Source organism: Podarcis filfolensis (assembly GCF_964270895.1).
Source record: "Podarcis filfolensis genome assembly, chromosome: 17".
NCBI classification, from domain to species: Eukaryota; Metazoa; Chordata; class Lepidosauria; order Squamata; family Lacertidae; genus Podarcis; species Podarcis filfolensis.
In genome coordinates, this window is record NC_139621.1 from 14,432,418 (window position 1) to 14,449,062 (window position 16,645).

General features: G+C 42.9%; 2 protein-coding genes across 7 annotated transcripts in view; one reads left to right on the forward strand and one right to left on the reverse strand.

The window, feature by feature from the left end:
- Positions 1-16,645, reverse strand: part of ACER2 (alkaline ceramidase 2) — a 529,013-nt gene that overhangs the window by 447,160 nt on the left and 65,208 nt on the right. The window lies entirely within an intron of this gene.
- Positions 1-16,645, forward strand: part of SLC24A2 (solute carrier family 24 member 2) — an 87,822-nt gene that overhangs the window by 40,235 nt on the left and 30,942 nt on the right. For 3 of the 5 annotated variants that reach the window (XM_083593377.1, XM_083593380.1, XM_083593378.1), the window contains exons 3-4: positions 11,853-11,882; positions 14,701-14,809. In XM_083593377.1, the coding sequence (XP_083449503.1) occupies positions 11,853-11,882; positions 14,701-14,809 (139 nt within the window). The remainder of the gene's footprint in view (positions 1-11,852; positions 11,883-14,700; positions 14,810-16,645) is intronic. The other 2 variants (XM_083593379.1, XM_083593381.1) reach the window with 1 other exon arrangement.

Sequence of the window (16,645 nt, forward strand, 5' to 3'; positions counted from 1 at the left end):
CCAGCTCCCTCGGCCAATAAAGCAAGATGAGCGCCGCAACCCCAGAGTCGTCTGCAACTGGACCTGATGGTCAGGGGTCCCTTTACCTTTACCTTTACAGCTTCCAAAGCGAGCCTCTTGATCCAGCTACCGCTCCTCAAAAGCCTGGCATTCTAACTTGGCAAGTTTGCTTATATGTTGACATAAAGGTAAAGGTAAAGGGACCCCTGACCATTAGGTCCAGTCGTGACCAACTCTGGGGTTGTGGCGCTCATCTCGCTTTATTGGCCAAGGGAGCCGGTGTACAGCTTCCGGGTCATGTGGCCAGCATGACTAAGCCGCTTCTGGTGAACCAGAGCAGCGCACGGAAACGCCGTTTACCTTCCCGCCGGAGCGGTACCTATTTATCTACTTGCACTTTGATGTGCTTTCGAACTGCTAGGTTGGCAGGAGCAGGGACTGAGCAACGGGAGCTTACCCCGTCGCGAGGATTCGAACCGCCAACCTTCTGATCGGCAAGTCCTAGGCTCGGTGATTTAACCCACAGCGCCACCCACATCCCTTATATGTTGACATATTTTAGGGTAAATCGACATTATGAACTTGAACTGTTTAAGCCTGGGACCCTGTGCACATTCACCTTAGAATAAGCACCATTTAATTCCATGGAACTTGCTTCTGAGCAGACGTGTAAGATTATAGCTTACAATTTTATGAACTCTTTCCTGATGTGTGCTTTATAGAATAGACTTTTGAATAAATATGCATAGGATTTCACTGTGAAACCAGGATAGATGATAGATAGATAGATAGATAGATAGATAGATAGATAGATAGATAGATACATAGATAGATGATAGATAGATAGATAGATGATAGATAGATAGATAGATAGATAGATAGATGATGGATGATATAGTAGTTTTCTGATGATACTAGAAATACTTCATTTATGCAATACTCGAATACTAAGATCCCCTCCTAAATTACAGTTCCTGGTTTATCTCCTTTTTGGTAGAGAGTCTATATACTCTGTTCTATAGAATTGCAGTAGATTTATTCTCTCCTGTGTGTTCTCCATACATTGGATTGTCTCTTTGCACTAAAGTACCGGTTTATAATCAGTGTTAGGATTGGTTAGAGACAGAGGATGCCACAAGAAAAAGGAAGGAGCAAGGAAAATGAAAGGGTGGCTTTTTTATTTAATTCTTGAATATTTAATATCAATAAACAGTTAATGGCTGAACATTTATTTAAAAAAAAAACTATTTTGACGGCACCAACATCCATAGAGGCTATATACCTTCACCCATCTCAGTTCTTTGCAGAAACAAGGTGCGCCTGCTCCCTCTCTTCCTAAAAATAGGTCTCAATCGATATTGTGAGTCTTCCTTATCTGCACAGTGAAAGGCATTCTCTGTCAAAGGCAGGAAGAGATTTCAAACGATTTCCAGTTTCTCAGAAAGAAATCCTTAGACAACAGCTCTGCCAGGAATCTCAAGATTAGACGTGTCCTCCCCAAAACTAGTTAAGCTTTTTAAAACAATAGCCGCTTCTCTTTGTTGAATCTTGCAAAAGCACGATGACTCCTGCAGGTCTACAAATAACAACACTTTGGAGGTCCCAAGCCTCAAGGAGGTTAGATTGGTCTCAACTAGGGCCAGGGCCTTTTCAGCACTGGCCCCGATGTGATGGAACGCTCTGTCACAAGAGACTAGGGCCCTGCGGGACTTGACATCTTTCCGCAGGGCCTGCAAGACAGAGCTGTTCTGCCTGGCCTTTGGTTTAGACTCGGTCTGACCCTTATATTTCCCTCCCCTTATGATTTATCAGCTACTTTAAAATGAGGCTGCATTTTAAATTGCATTTTAACCTATATTTGAAACTGGTTTGTTTCTCTCCCCCACCCCTCTTTTTTCCCCTATCATGTTTTTACTGTGATTTTATTGGTGTTAGCTGCTCTGAGCCTGGCTCTGGCTGGGGAGGGTGGGGTATAAATAAAATTTATTATTATTATTATTATTATTATTATTATTATTATTATTATTATTACTACTACTACTCTCATCATCATCATCATCAGATTTCACGGTCCTGGCATATTTTCACACAACGCAGGCATGATCTAGGGATCACTTGTGTTGTTGGCATCTGTCTATTTCGAGTGGGGTGCATCTCTGGGGGTGAAGTTAAACCACTGCATTAGCAGCACTGAAGAGTAGTATCAAGTGTAGTGCAGGAAGATTTTCCCTCCTGTGCCCACCCCCCAAATCTGGACCACAGAGCTGCTCAACCCTCCAAAGAAGATGAGTAGAAGCAAGCAGAGGGGAGGACAGTGGCATGCTGTAGGATAATAATAATAATAATAATAATAATAATAATAATTTATTTATACCCTGCCCATCTGGCTGAGTTTCCCCAGCCACTCTGGGTGGCTCCTAATTGAGTGTTAAAAACAATACATCATTAAATATTAAAAAGTTCCCGAAACAGGGCTGCCTTCAGATGTCTTTTAAAGATAAGATAGATGCTTATTTCCTTGACATCTGATGGGAGGGCATTCCACGGAGCGGGCGCTACTACCGAGAAGGGCCTCTGCCTGGTTCCCTATAACCTCACTTCTCACAATGAGGGAACCGCCAGAAGGCCCTTGGAGATGGACCCCGGTGTCCGGGCTGAATGGTGGGGGTGGAGACGCTCCTTCAGGTATACTGGGCTGAGGCTGTTTAGGGCTTTCAAGGTCAGCACCAACACTTGGAATTGTGCTCGGAAACATACTGGGAGCCAATGCAGATCTCTCAGAACTGGTGTTATGTGGTCCCGGTGGCCACTGCCAGTCACCAGTGGTAGTCTCTGCTGCTAGCTGCAGGCAGGCACAATTAAACTATCGCTCTGTAAGTCTAGATGTCTCAGCTATGGTGTGCATGCATTCTACACAAGCATGTTCATGTGCAAACTCTCCTGATCTTTCTCCGTGGAGATTGTTCTGTGCCCATTATAATCCTTCTCAGCTGAGAACAAGATAAGGAATCATGTTTTTGATGGTTAGGAAATAAGATATTAGTTGTTTGCCCAATAATTGGGGGGGGGGACAGAATTCACATGTCTTTACTGCAGCATATCTCTGGTATGGGGTTCCTGGGAGGTCAGAGGGGAGGCAATGTGTTGTAAAAGAAGTGTTCCCAGATATGTTTTATGTCTTCTATCTATTGTAGAGTGGGTGATAATGTAAAAAAAGGGTTTTTGAAATACACCATTGGTGTAATACTCTATTTAGGTGAGTTCCAGAGATGTCACTTAATAATGTTGGTTCCAGATAAGATCATCTCTGGTAATAAAACATGGTTTCACATGAATGTGTAGTTCTTAGATGCTGGCAGCACTTAACCACATGTAAGCACATGTTTTTAAAACCTCCCTGGACAGGAGTAGGAGACGTCTTCTCTCAGTCAAGGATGTTTATTAATTTAAACACTTGGGTAGATATTTTCTAAATACTGCCCCTGACTGACTCCACAAATCCCTTTGAAATGGGACAAGAATGTTCTGTCCTCTAAAGAGTACAAATGTCACACACACAAAAATGGATGTGTGTGCCGTCTAGATCTAAATTTCTCTAGACAGAAATACGTGCCAGCATTAACTTGATATATTGGAGAAGTATGCAAAGGGCATTGTAAAATGCTCTGCCTCTTATTTGAACAGCCAAGGTCAACCCAATAGCTTAATAATTTTATTTTGCAGCCTGGTTCTGTTGTTAGGTGCTATTTGTCATGCAACAACATCAAAACCTTTCAAGCTCCTTGATGTTGCATTTTGGCTGGTGCATATTTGTGTCAGGCTGAACTACATAGAAGATTTTATGAGTGCTGTTAGCATGGGACCCTGGACCTTAGCACCTGAGCAAAAAGCCCTATACTCCACAGCAGGTAGCAGGTATTGTACTATTATTGAAATTAGTTATGTTCTATGACTTCTCTATGAGCAGAATTCATCTAAGTTGTAGCAGGGGAGGAATGAGGTCCGTTGCTGCAATGGGATTTCCCTTCAATGCCTCCTTTCACTCCGTAAATCTGCTCTGGAGGGGGCCCACGGTGAGGGGGGGGAAAGCATGGACTTTCCCCCCGCATGCGTACCCTACTTAGTTCCTATGTTGAATTCCACCATATAAATGGTAAATGAGAAAGCAGTTAATCTCTTAAAGACTCCAGGACAAAATATCTTTGCAAAATGTATTTTCACTAGATCAGTTTTGATGATGTTGTTGTTGTTGTTTAGTCATTTAGTCGTGTCCGACTCTTCGTGATCCCATGGACCAGAGCACGCCAGGCACTCCTGTCTTCCACTGCCTCCTGCAGTTTGGTCAAACTCATGTTGGTAGCTTCGAGAACACTGTCCAACCATCTCGTCCTCTGCCGTCCTGTGCCTTGGCCAAAGGCTTGGTGGAACAGCTCTGTCTTGCAGGCCCTACGGAAAGATATCAAGTCCTGCAGGGCCCTAGTCTCTTGTGACAGAGCGTTCCACCAGATCAGGGCCACAGCCGAAAAAGCCCTGGCTCTGGCTGTGGCCCGGGATCTCCACGATGTTTTGGTTTGAAGACCGTAAGTCCTCCGTGGGACATACCAAGAGAGGCAGTCTCATAGGTATGAGGGTCCTGGGCTGTATAGGGCTTTAAAGGATAAAACCAGCACATTAAACCTGATCCTGTACTCCACCGGGAGCCAGTGCAGCTGGTATAGCACCGGGTGAATGTGATCCTGCGGCGAGGACACCCGCTGGAGTTTCTGGGTCAGTCTCAAGGGCAGCCCCACGTAGAGTGAGTTACAATAATCCAATCTGGAGGTGACCGTTGCGTGGATCACAGTGGCTAGGTCAGGGCGAGAGAGGTAAGGAGGAAACTGCTTAGCTTGGTGGAGATGAAAAAATGCCGCCTTTGTTATAGCTGCAATCTGCGCCTCCATGGAAAGGGAGGTGTCGAGGAAGCAATAAAATATACATGGGGGAGGGTATTTTTATTCAGGTTCTTCTATCTTTTATCTCCGCTCTTTTCCCTTTTTTTGTTTTTTTAAACCAAAGAATGCATATTTAGAACCAGTTCTGAAGCTGGGAAAGTTTGCAGAGGACAAGAGCTATAGCGCAATGGAGAGAGAGGTGAAAGATGAGGTGAGGTCTCGAGTAGAGACATTCTGGATCAGGATAGCAACTGCTGGGCATGGGTCCCCTCTGAACTTGATGCATCACAGTGCTAGGGAAAGTTGTGTTCCACATGTGCTGTAGATCAAGAGAAAGGCAGATGTATGAGATTAGTTTGATTTTGTGCCAAATCCTACTTATCTTTGTGTGTGTGTCTGTGTGTGCAACACAGCTGGATAGCCAGCCATAAAGTACATTTGGCAAGAGTGAGTTGGACGTTCTAATCATATTACTTATAAATGTGAGTTTATTGTAGTTCTTTATTAAGTAGATTTTTTTTCATTTGCTGAATAAACTTGTTCCACTGCCCAGAACTGAAAGTTTTTAATGTCATGTCCATATTCCAAGAAATGACTCACCAAATGGGTGCCAATCTCCTGATTCCTAATGTTACCCAGATGCTCCTCTATTCTTATTTTGAGCATCCTTGTAGTTTGACCTACATAGATTCTTTTTGCATGGACACTGAATGATGTATATAGCATTGTTAGTGATTTAGTGAATGATTCCAAAGGGTAAACATTGTGTGAGTCATTTCTTGGAATATGGACATGAAATTAGACGATGGATTTTGAAATTAAGCAACAGCCCCTCAAGGCTTGAATGAACTAGTGAATTTTTTTGTTTTGTTTTTTGTCTTCTTTTAGCCTAAATAGCATACTCATTGATTTACGTTATATAATTTCCCAAAACATTGTGCATTGCTGAATAATTGTTATTTTTAATGGGGGTTGTTGTTTTTTAGACTGTGTTGTTGTTGTTTAATCGTTTAGTCGTGTCCGACTCTTCGTGACCCCATGGACCAGAGCACGCCAGGCACTCCTGTCTTCCACTGCCTCCTGCAGTTTGGTCAAACTCATGCTGGTAGCTTCGAGAACACTGTCCAACCATCTCGTCCTCTGTCGTCCCCTTCTCCTTGTGCCCTCCATCTTTCCTAACATTAGGGTCTTTTCCAGGGAGTCTTCTCTTCTCATGAGGTGGCCAAAGTATTGGAGCCTCAGCTTCAGGATCTGTCCTTCCAGTGAGCACTCAGGGCTGATTTCCTTCAGAATGGATAGGTTTGATCTTCTTGCAGTCCATGGGACTCTCAAGAGTCTCCTCCAGCACCATAATTCAAAAGCATCAATTCTTCGGCGATCAGCCTTCTTTATGGTCCAGCTTACGTATCCTTAAATGTAATTTTGTGTGCATGGTGTACACAAGCATATTTGATTCTCTCAATGATTTCAAGCAAGTATACTTAAAATGACAGCAAATATTTCATTTGGAGTGGTACTTGTGGGGAATCATTTATTCATAGCAATTCTTTGAAAAGGGCATCTCAACAACTTTTCCAGTGGAAGAATCACACAGCATGACAAGATAGCAATGCTGTAAAAACTAGCAGGACATTTTTATTTTATTTTATAAAGAAAATGAGGACTTCTATTGTTGTTGGGTTTTTAAAATATGTGTGTGTAGAGAGAGAGAGAGAGAGAGAGAGAGAGAGAGAGAGAGAGGTGGATCACAGCCATTTTTATTATTATTTAGTGGCTTCAGCTCTTAATTTTGTCATATTTTGAATAGTAGGAGTGATTTCATCCCACCCTGGGCTGAACAAAGAAAGAAGTGTGATGCTAACTAGGTTTTTTGGACTCATACCAAAATGCAATGTGCTTTATTTGGCTACCTTAATAGGTTATAATAAGGTTTAAAGATTGTTACTCCCACAAGCCCTTTTGAGCTTATAATATATTTGCTCTTAGATACCATCTGGGACAAGCAACCAGCCACTTAAAACAATGTTGGCTAGAATTAAAAGAGTCCATACTCAAGGTTGAACATAGTTGCCATCTCATCCTAGTAAGGGTGCATTATATGAACTGATCTTCAGCATCATTATGTTGGCAGCGTTATAATATGGAGGCTCTCTAATATGTATGTGGTGGGGTGATAAAGTTTTTGGGGAGATTTCAGAAATTGTTCCACACATAACCCCACTAATGTATATTTAGCACATCTCTCATTATATGACAGCAAAGCAATATTGATTATACACAATGGCTCATTGATACTTCTCCTGGCAGCAGTAATATTGGAAGTGGTAAGATACTAGAAGCTGAACACTAGATCTCCATTAGAGGGGTGAATATAATAGAATCTAGAATTTTTGTCTGAAAAGGTTACCTACCGCAGCAGAAGGTGGAGGGGCTTGGTCAAACAATGCAACTTTCTGAAGACTCCATGTCTATCAAATGTTACTAAAGGATCTGAGCTCCCAAGACCACCAACAGATCTCTTTCTGAGGAGATAATTTACCTTGGACATTTTGGTAGCAAAATTAAACACCAAAAAAGACTGGATTTAGATTATACATTCCTTTGAAACTTGTAAGAGAAAAATGATTTGGGAAACTTGTTTGTATTTTGGAATGTTAATTGTGCTGTTTGAAACCAAATAAAAATGCATCCGTATATTTGTTCAGCTAGTCAGAATAGGCAGTAAGCTTTGTACCACATTGTTGCATCATCTCCATCCTGTATGAGGCAGGAAGAGAGAGACGTTTGCCCTCCACAACAGGTCAGGTCACCATGTGCCTGTTAACTTAGAATAGCTTGATACCAGAAATGAAGGTTAAGAGACCGTTTTCTCTTTGTGTTTGGAAGATCACAGTCATACAGGTAAAGTGCCAGGAATAATTAGAAGAGACAATGCTTCAGTCCCCAGTAGGTGCTGAACGCTTTATCTGTAATGAAGAACTTGCTGTTCAGGTTTTGTGCTGTTTTGTTCTGATTAACTGGCAAGCGAGTTGCCCATATAGTGCATTCTCATGGTAGCGGCAATGCTGTCTTTCTGAATAATCATCACAAGGATGTAATATGAGTTAGTACTGTGTTAGACAGTACTAAAGATTGTGTTCAACAAGTCAGGTTGCACCCTTGCTGCATAATTTGTTTGACTTCTATACTGATTGTCTCGCCTCTGTTTGGGGGCAATTCTTACACGTCCAACATCTCAGTCCCAAATCTGTTTACTTGGAGCTATTTGTCCCACTGATTCTCAGTAAATCTGCTTAGGAACTCGAGAGACCCTGCAGCTACAATCCTACACATACACACAACTTATATTTAATGATTTTATGCTTTGCTGTTGTTTCCCACTCTGAAAATACTTTGGAATACTGTGCCAATAACTCTTTTTTGAAAAGAAATGTATGTGTGTTTTGGAGGGAATCATAGCACTATGGCAATAGTTCTGCCAGCACAAGCTTTTCAGCTTGCCAGGTAGAACTGTCCCCCTTTGCACTAACAGACATCCCGCTCTGGGGTGGGAAGAAGAGTGCAGAAAGCCCCATTGCACTAACAGACATCCCGCTCTTGGTCTCTTATGATGATGATGATGGTGATGATGATGATAATAATAGCACAGCTCTGTTTGCCGCTGCCATCTCGTATCAAATCCAAATACTGTATAGGTCTGAAAAGTATTACGTACAGAGAAAATCACTCCTCCTTCACTGAGCACAGGTGTCAATCATCATGTCAAAATGGCACCACCTGCACATAAGAGGAAGGTGTTAGGAGGCTCAGAAGAACCCCAAGATTTGCAGTAATGCAAAAAAAGAAATCTTTAGGAACACCTTCCTCCCAAACAGCTCATTGAGGACTCAGTGGGCACAGAATGCTGCCTGGAAGGAAAAATGGAAAACCAGGAATTGAACATCATGGAAAATGGCATGGCTGAGAGGAATAGGGACATCTTGGGCAGATTCTATTGGCTTCCCCCGTTTTCAGATTTCAGGGGGTGGGAGATGATCCTTACGTAAGACAAAACAGCTCCATCCACACACAAGAGAGCAGGTACTGTGAGGTTTGGGTGAACCCAGAGATTTGCAGAAGTACAAGGAATCTTGGGGGGTGGGGTGGATATCTAATGGGGAGGAACCCGAAACAATCCATTGGGGACTGAGCAGGATCAGCAGCCGTGAAGTGCTGAATCACTTGGAAATGCAAACAGAGCAAGGAATGGAATGGGCTGACTGGTGAGGAGAGTTGCGATGGGGCAGGAGAGGCTAGCTGAAAGAACAAGGAGGAAGCCCAGAGAAAGTGGAAGGTAGGCACTCATACCTTGGTCTTTTCCATTATTGTCCTCTGTCTCCTTCCCTTTACTCCTTTTGGAGAAATTAGGAGAAATCTGCTTCCAGGGCAGATAGATATAGATATAAATATAGATATATAGATATAGATATAGATATAGATATTTCCCAGTAGTGATGTATGGAAGTGAAAGCTGAACCATAAAGAAGGCTGAGCGCCGAAAAAATGATGCTTTTGAATTATGGTGCTGGAGGAGACTCTTGAGAGTCCCATGGACTGCAAGAAGATCAAACCTCTCCATTCTGAAGAAAATCAGCCCTGAGTGCTCACTAGAAGGACAGATCGTGAAGCTGAGGCTCCAATACTTTGGCCACCTCATGAGAAGAGAAGACTCCCTGGAAAAGACCCTGGTGTTAGGAAAGATGGAGGGCACAATGAGAAGGGGACGACAGAGGACGAGATGTTTGGACAGTGTTCTCTAAGCTACCAACATGAGTTTGACCAAACTGCAGGAGGCAGTGGAAGACAGGAGTGCCTGGCGTGCTCTGGTCCATGGGGTCACGAAGAGTCAGACACGACTAAACGACTATACAACAACAACAGTAGTTGGGTAGTGGGCTGAAGTCATCAACACTTAATTGGAGCCCAGGAAGCTGTAGAACAAAAGCACCACTTACAGTAGTGATTTGGCAGGATGGTAAATTGTATCTGCAGATAAGCTTGTGAAGAAAATCACCTGTGCTTCTACAACAGAAGAACCCTTTTCCATTTTGACCCCAGTTGACTTTTCCTTGGCGTAATAAGTTAAAAAAAGAGGAAGGGGAAGTTTTCTCATCTAGTCTACCACACCGTCTACCACAATTTACATGTAGCTTCTATGGGGCTTTAAGCAAAGTCTTCCTTAGGTTGGAGACCTTAGACCTGCTATCTAGACATCTAAACTCTTCATCTAGAGCAGGCATGGCCCCCCAGCAGTTTTGGGACTACAACTCCCATCATCCCTAGCTAACAGGACCAGGGGTCAGGGATGATGGGAATTGTAGTCCCAAAACAGTTGGAGGGCCAAGTTTGGCGAGGCCTGATCTGGAGTTTCTGCAGATTGAAGTTGGAACTCTGTTGTGCCCTCTCCTGCTGAACTATGGAACCTCCCATAATTGATTTCTTTTTAGCCCACATCCCAACAATTCCCTAAATACCAGAGTTCATTCTTCAAAAAAACTGGATCAAAGTGAATATAGGAAAGTTCAGCTTGCTTTTTATCTTCTGGCAGTGGTTCTCCTTCTGAGGTCAACTACAAACGAGCCGTATCTATTGGCCTGAGATGGAAATTCTGTTTTATAAATTGTGGGTTCTCTTACTTTATATCATGTGTATTATTGCAGAGTATGTTCAGTGTACAGCACACTCTGCAATGTTTTGCATCACTAAAACTTACAAATTGGGTTGTGGCTGGCTTCCCTAATAGCTTGTGGCTTGAAATACCAGGAATGTGCTTATTAAAGTATCTTTGAACAGTTCGGGCATCTCTGGAGCAGGGCCAGCCATTTTGCCACCAGAGGCAAACCAGAAATTGCTGCCCGGTTTCCTCCTCCTCCTCTGTGCACCCAACATGCATTAGATGTCAATCAGGCAAAGGCCTGGTTAAAGAGGAACTTTTCTATCTATTATTATTTATTATAAAAGGTAAAGGGACCCCTGACCATTAGGTCCAGTCGTGGCCGACTCTGGGGTTGCGGTGCTCATCTCGCTTTATTGGCCGAGGGAACCGGCGTACAGCTTCCAGGTCATGTGGCCAGCATGACTAAGCCACTTCCGGCAAACCAGAGCAGCACACGGAAATGCCGTTTACCTTCCCGCCGGACCCATTCATCTACTAGCACTTTGACATGCTTTCAAACTGCTAGGTTGGCAGGAGCAGGGACCGAGCAACAGGAGCTCACCCCGTCGCGGGGATTCGAACCGCCGACCTTCTGATCGGCAAGTCCTAGGCTCTGTGGTTTAACCCACAGCACCACTCGCGTCCCATTATTTATTATACTTGTCCTGTAAAGGCCAAGCTAGATGTGAGGGGACATGGAATTAATTGTGTAGATACAGTTATGTGCACTTAAATAAATTTGTAAATAACATCCATGGGAAGCCTCCGAGTTGTTGGGGATTGGGATGTGGGACTGCTTTCCACTGTCCAAACCATTACTTCTCTGAAGAGATTTACATTTTAAGGGAAGTCCTCATTGGTCCTAAATATCAATTTACAGGTATAGTATGTATGTAGTCTCTGTTTCAAAATGTCAAGGCAATCATCCTTATTTCTTCAAGCCATTCTTCTTACAGCAGGATTACTCTGAGGTGCTTTATTTACATATTTATTTACATAGATGAATGATTCAGATGCATATGTGTCTAGAATAAATGTCTAGAGTTGCATGACACTGAGATGTGACTCTTTTCTAGAGAATGTATGTTAGCATTTCTAGGGAGAGAGAGAAATTATTGTGCTGTCTTGACACTTTGTTTAACACTTTCTTTTGAAAACATTGGCATGCTTTACCATCCATTTTACTCTTTTGTTTTGTCTTTTCTTTTTCCTTTCCACTCATGCAGTCAAATGCCGGGGATGACCAGACACTAACGGTAGGCAGTAGCAAGTGTCTTTTTATATCTAGTCATTTTGATTCTAAAATGCATAGTCGGTTTTTTTATTATATATGTGATGATATAATTGTAAAACTTAGAATTCTAGTGCTAAAACTATTTCTGGGATTTTACTTTTCCATTTCATTTGCATTTTATTGGAAGATGGATGCATATACAGAGGGACTGCATCCAACTAAGTTTTATTCACAGTTGGCCTGTTGAAATGAATGATCCTTAGTTAGGCATGCTTAGTTAGAGCCAGTGTGGTGTAGTGATTAAGAGCGGTAGTCTCATAATCTGGTGAACCGGGTTCGCGTCTCCGCTCCTCCACATGCAGCTGCTGGGTGACCTTGGGCCAGTCACACTTCTTTGAAGTCTCTCAGCCCCACTCACCTCACAGAGTGCTTGTTGTGGGGGAGGAAGGGAAAGGAGAATGTTAGCCACTTTGAGATTCCTTCGGGTAGTGATAAAGCGGGATATCAAATCCAAACTCTTCTTCTTCTTCATTAATTTCAATAGGTCCACTGTCAAGTATGACTTAAGATACAAGTCAGAGTCTGCCATTTTTCCTTGGCCTTAATCACCAAGCCACATACAGTCATACCTCAGGTTACAGACACTTCAGGTTGCGTTTTCTTGGGTTATGGACCACCAAAACCCAGCAGTACCGAAACGGGTTACTTCCAGGTTTCAGTGGTCGTGCATGCGCAGAAACGCTGAATCGCAACCCACGCGTGTGCAGGTTGCAAACGTGCATCCCACACAGATCACGTTCGCAACCCGAGCGTCCACTGTATTGTAGTTGCTTGCCTCTCTCCTTGCAGTTTTGCAGCCCACAAGAAACCAAGGTGTAGAAGCTGTCTAGCCCAGTTTAGGTGAAGAACTTCGCTTTCATTGGCTAACTGGCAGCCAAGGACACATTTCCCTTTCCTTTGATAGCTAAGGTAAAAGTAATGAGACCCCTGACCATTAGGTCAAGTCGTGACCAACTCTGGGGTTGCAGCGCTCATCTTGCTTTATTGGCTGAGGGAGCCAGCTTACAGCTTCCGGGTCATGTGGCCAGCATGACTAAGCCGCTTCTGGCAAACCAGAGCAGCGCACAGAAACGCCATTTACCTTCCCGCCGGAGCGGTACCTATTTATCTACTTGCACTTTGACGTGCTTTCGAACTGCCAGGTTGGCAGGAGCAGGGACCGAGCAATGGGAGCTCACCCCGTCGTGGTGATTCAAACTGCCGACCTTCTGATCGGCAAGCCCTAGGCTCTGTGGTTTAGACCACAGCGCCACCCACGTCCCACCTTTGATAGCTAACTCTCTTCAAATGCCTGTTCTTTCATTCGTGTCACCTCAGTGGATGCGGTTTTGTGAATGTGTTTTGCCCAGGTCACGCGTAGCTTCTCTCTCAGCGCTCATGTGCCTAACCAAACCCCCCTGGTTATAAAAGAATTGCCCTGCAGGTTATTTTTTTCTTTTCTTTTTCACCAACTGTGCATACATCTTACAGTCATATATATTTCCAGAGTTATAATTCCACCTACAAAACTACAGTGAGTCAGAAGAATGAATTGCATATGAATATGGAAATCATGTTAAGAACTTCATTGCTTTTCCATAGGTCTGGTTCACATGTCGCTTAAAAAGCAGGGGTCGGCCAAATTTTTGTGGCTTGGGCTGGAGTGTGCGTGTGCATGCGCAAATGCTATTTCCGGTGCGGAGGAGGCGTGCGCAGCTTCCCATTGGCTGCAGGAGCTTCCTGCAGCCAATGGGAAGCCAGCTAGCATTGCGGAAGGCGGTCCCCGCTCTGCTCTCCTCCGCTCCGGTTTAGCGTGGCGCATGGGAGCCGACCAAGCAGGTGGTGAGGGTCCATGGGCCTTACGTTGCCAACCCCTGCTTTAAAGCACAGTTGAAATAAAACTACCACACTGTTCAAAAGTTCCAGTTTTCTTCCATTTGCTGCACCAAAAAGAAATCAAACCAGACTGGCCATAGTACACATGTCCCTTCAAGTGTCCCATTTTTCTAGGGGCAATCTCAGAATTACACAAGCCGTCCCAGTTTCTGATTTGATGCTGGAATGTCCCGGTTGTCCTTTTTTACTTCCCTCCACAAATGCCCACTCCTGCCACGAACCAGTAAGTAAGGGGGAAGAGTTACCTTAGTAGATGCCTGGTCTTGTTTTTAGACCAATTTGGAGCCTTCATTTTGCTCAATATTTCTGCTGTGGGCTGAAAGAGGCCCCTTCTTCCTTGGCCACAACTAACTTGTCATTTGCTCTTAAGATACTGGTGTTTATGAGGCTTATATAATGTGACCTAGGGACTGAAAACCTAGCTTTATGTGAAGTATTTAAGACTGTATGATCTTATTTTTTTAAAAAAATGATATTTACTAAGTTTTCCATTGTAACCATCCAATAAAAACCACATTAAAACATTCCAAATTATAATACAATTAAAAAAGCCAAGCAACTATGCCAAATTATATATATTTGGGTGACTTCCCATGCTCTGAGTTCGGGGAGTGATGATCTAACATTGCACCGCATTCCTTAATTAGTCCAAATAGTCCTGATAAACATTTCCGATATTGATCCTTCGTTTATTTTTAATAGCCTCTGAATTCATTTAGCAAGCGGGTTAGTCCTGACTGGTACAACCTTATTTTGTTATCTAATTATTTTCCTAAAATATGTAAAAAATAACAATACCTGCTTTATATACATAGTAGGGAGGAGTCACAGTGTTGTAGTACATGAAGTAAATTTACTTTCCAAACAGGATTTAAATAGTTTTTTTCCCCTCTTTCCCCCTTTAGACTAAGCCCCGTCTGCAGCGTGGAGGGAGCTCTGCATCTCTGCACAACAGTCTAATGAGGAACAGCATTTTCCAGCTTATGATTCACACTCTTGATCCACTTGCTGAAGGTATCACTTCAACATGTTTTATTTTTTCTGTTGCTTTTCTTTCCCTCTTGTTAATTTTATTTAAAATTGCCTTCGGCAGCTAATGCTTCTTTTCTTCTGTTCTCTTCGGGCGCAGTTGACAAAATGGGTGCTTTCTTTTCATCTCAGTAGGGGGCTTCCACACGTGCAAAAACCTCCCATGCACAAACATTGGTTTAAAATCAGCCTTTTAATCAAGGTCCTGCTGAAACAATTCCTCTCCCTTCAGATAAAATAGACAAATGTAGGCACAGCCCTGTTTGTGTGTTTTGTGTGTATGCAGCTGTGTGTGTGTGTGTGTAATACAGATTATGTCTTCTGAAATAACGCTTGCATTTGCAAGGCTAGAATTTCTCCAGAAATAAGTAATCGTACATTAGCAAACTATGAGAATGTTCTCATCATTTGCTTACTCAAGTGATTGCAAAATTTAAATTGCTCCGTATTAGAAGCACAAGGAATTTGGGTTTCACTTGAAAACTGTTTAATTACATTTTTTTAAAAAAAGTGAATACTCCACATCTCTTTGAAACGAAGATTTTGGTTTTTTTTTTGTCATTTATAACCAAATGATGTAACGTTCACCAGTCTTAAAGGAAAAGCTGCTACTCTTTCATTCCTTACGTTCTAAACATTACCAAGTCTCCGCTCAGACAAGTACATGTGCTTGAAAATGTTGTCAGAAGCGATTGGGACTCTCTTGACTGTATTAAGCTTTGCAACTGCCACTGGAAGCTTTGCAGCTGCTCAGTTGAAATTAACTTTGCCAGGAATACTCTGTCTGGACTGTGAAGGTTAGCTTTTAAAAAATAAATAAGATTCATATCTTCTGTCATCTTACTAAAAGAAGCAAACAAACCCCAACCAAATTGTATAATTTGTCTCCTTTTATATTTCTTTGTTTTCTCCTTCAAAGCATAGCTCTGCATCTGTCTTGCATCTGCCCTAAGCAGCTGCTGTGTAGCCTTTCAGAACCATTTTTAAAAAACATAACACAGTGTTGAAAAGGCCCTGGCTCTAGTTGAAACCAATCTAACCTCCTTGAGGCTTGGGACCTCCAAAGTGTTGTCATTTGTGGGCCTTAAGGTCCTCCGGGGGGCATAGCAGGAGAGGCGGTCCCGTAGGTACGAGGGTCCTAGGCCGCATAGGGCTTTAAAGGTCAAAACCAGCACCTTAAACCTGATCCTGTACTCCACCGGGAGCCAGTGCAGTTGGTAAAGCACTGGATGAATGTGATCCCGCGGACCCCGTAGTAAGTCAGCTGTCTAAATGCTGCCTGGGGAGCTCGGAAAAGCTTTGGATGTTGTTGCCCACCTCACCCCTGTTATAGCAGAACAGGGGAGAATTGCTTTAAAAATTGAAATCTCCATTTAACTTTTCTTTTTAAATCATCCTCTGCTGGAAAGAAAATACTCTGGAACTCTTTAGTGCTCCGTAGGCATCAAGGACAGCCTGACCTTGCAATCCCAAATGGATTATGATCCATAATACAAACAAATGCAGGAAAGGATAAGCTTGCTGGCATGAAGCTAACATTAAAAAAAAAAAAAACACATGCACGAGCAACACTACACACCTTATGTGCCTGTAAATTTCATCCACTTCTGCCAAAAGAGGGGAAAAAAGTTTGGTGTTTTTTTTTAAAGATTCTCATTAAGGGTGAATGAGAAACAGAGAATTTCATTGTATACAGTGGTACCTCAGGTTACATACACTTCAGGTTACAGACTCCGCTAACGCAGAAATAGTGCTTCAGGTTAAGAACTTTGCTTCAGGATGAGAACAGAAATCGGGCTCCGGCAGCGTGGCAGCAGCAGG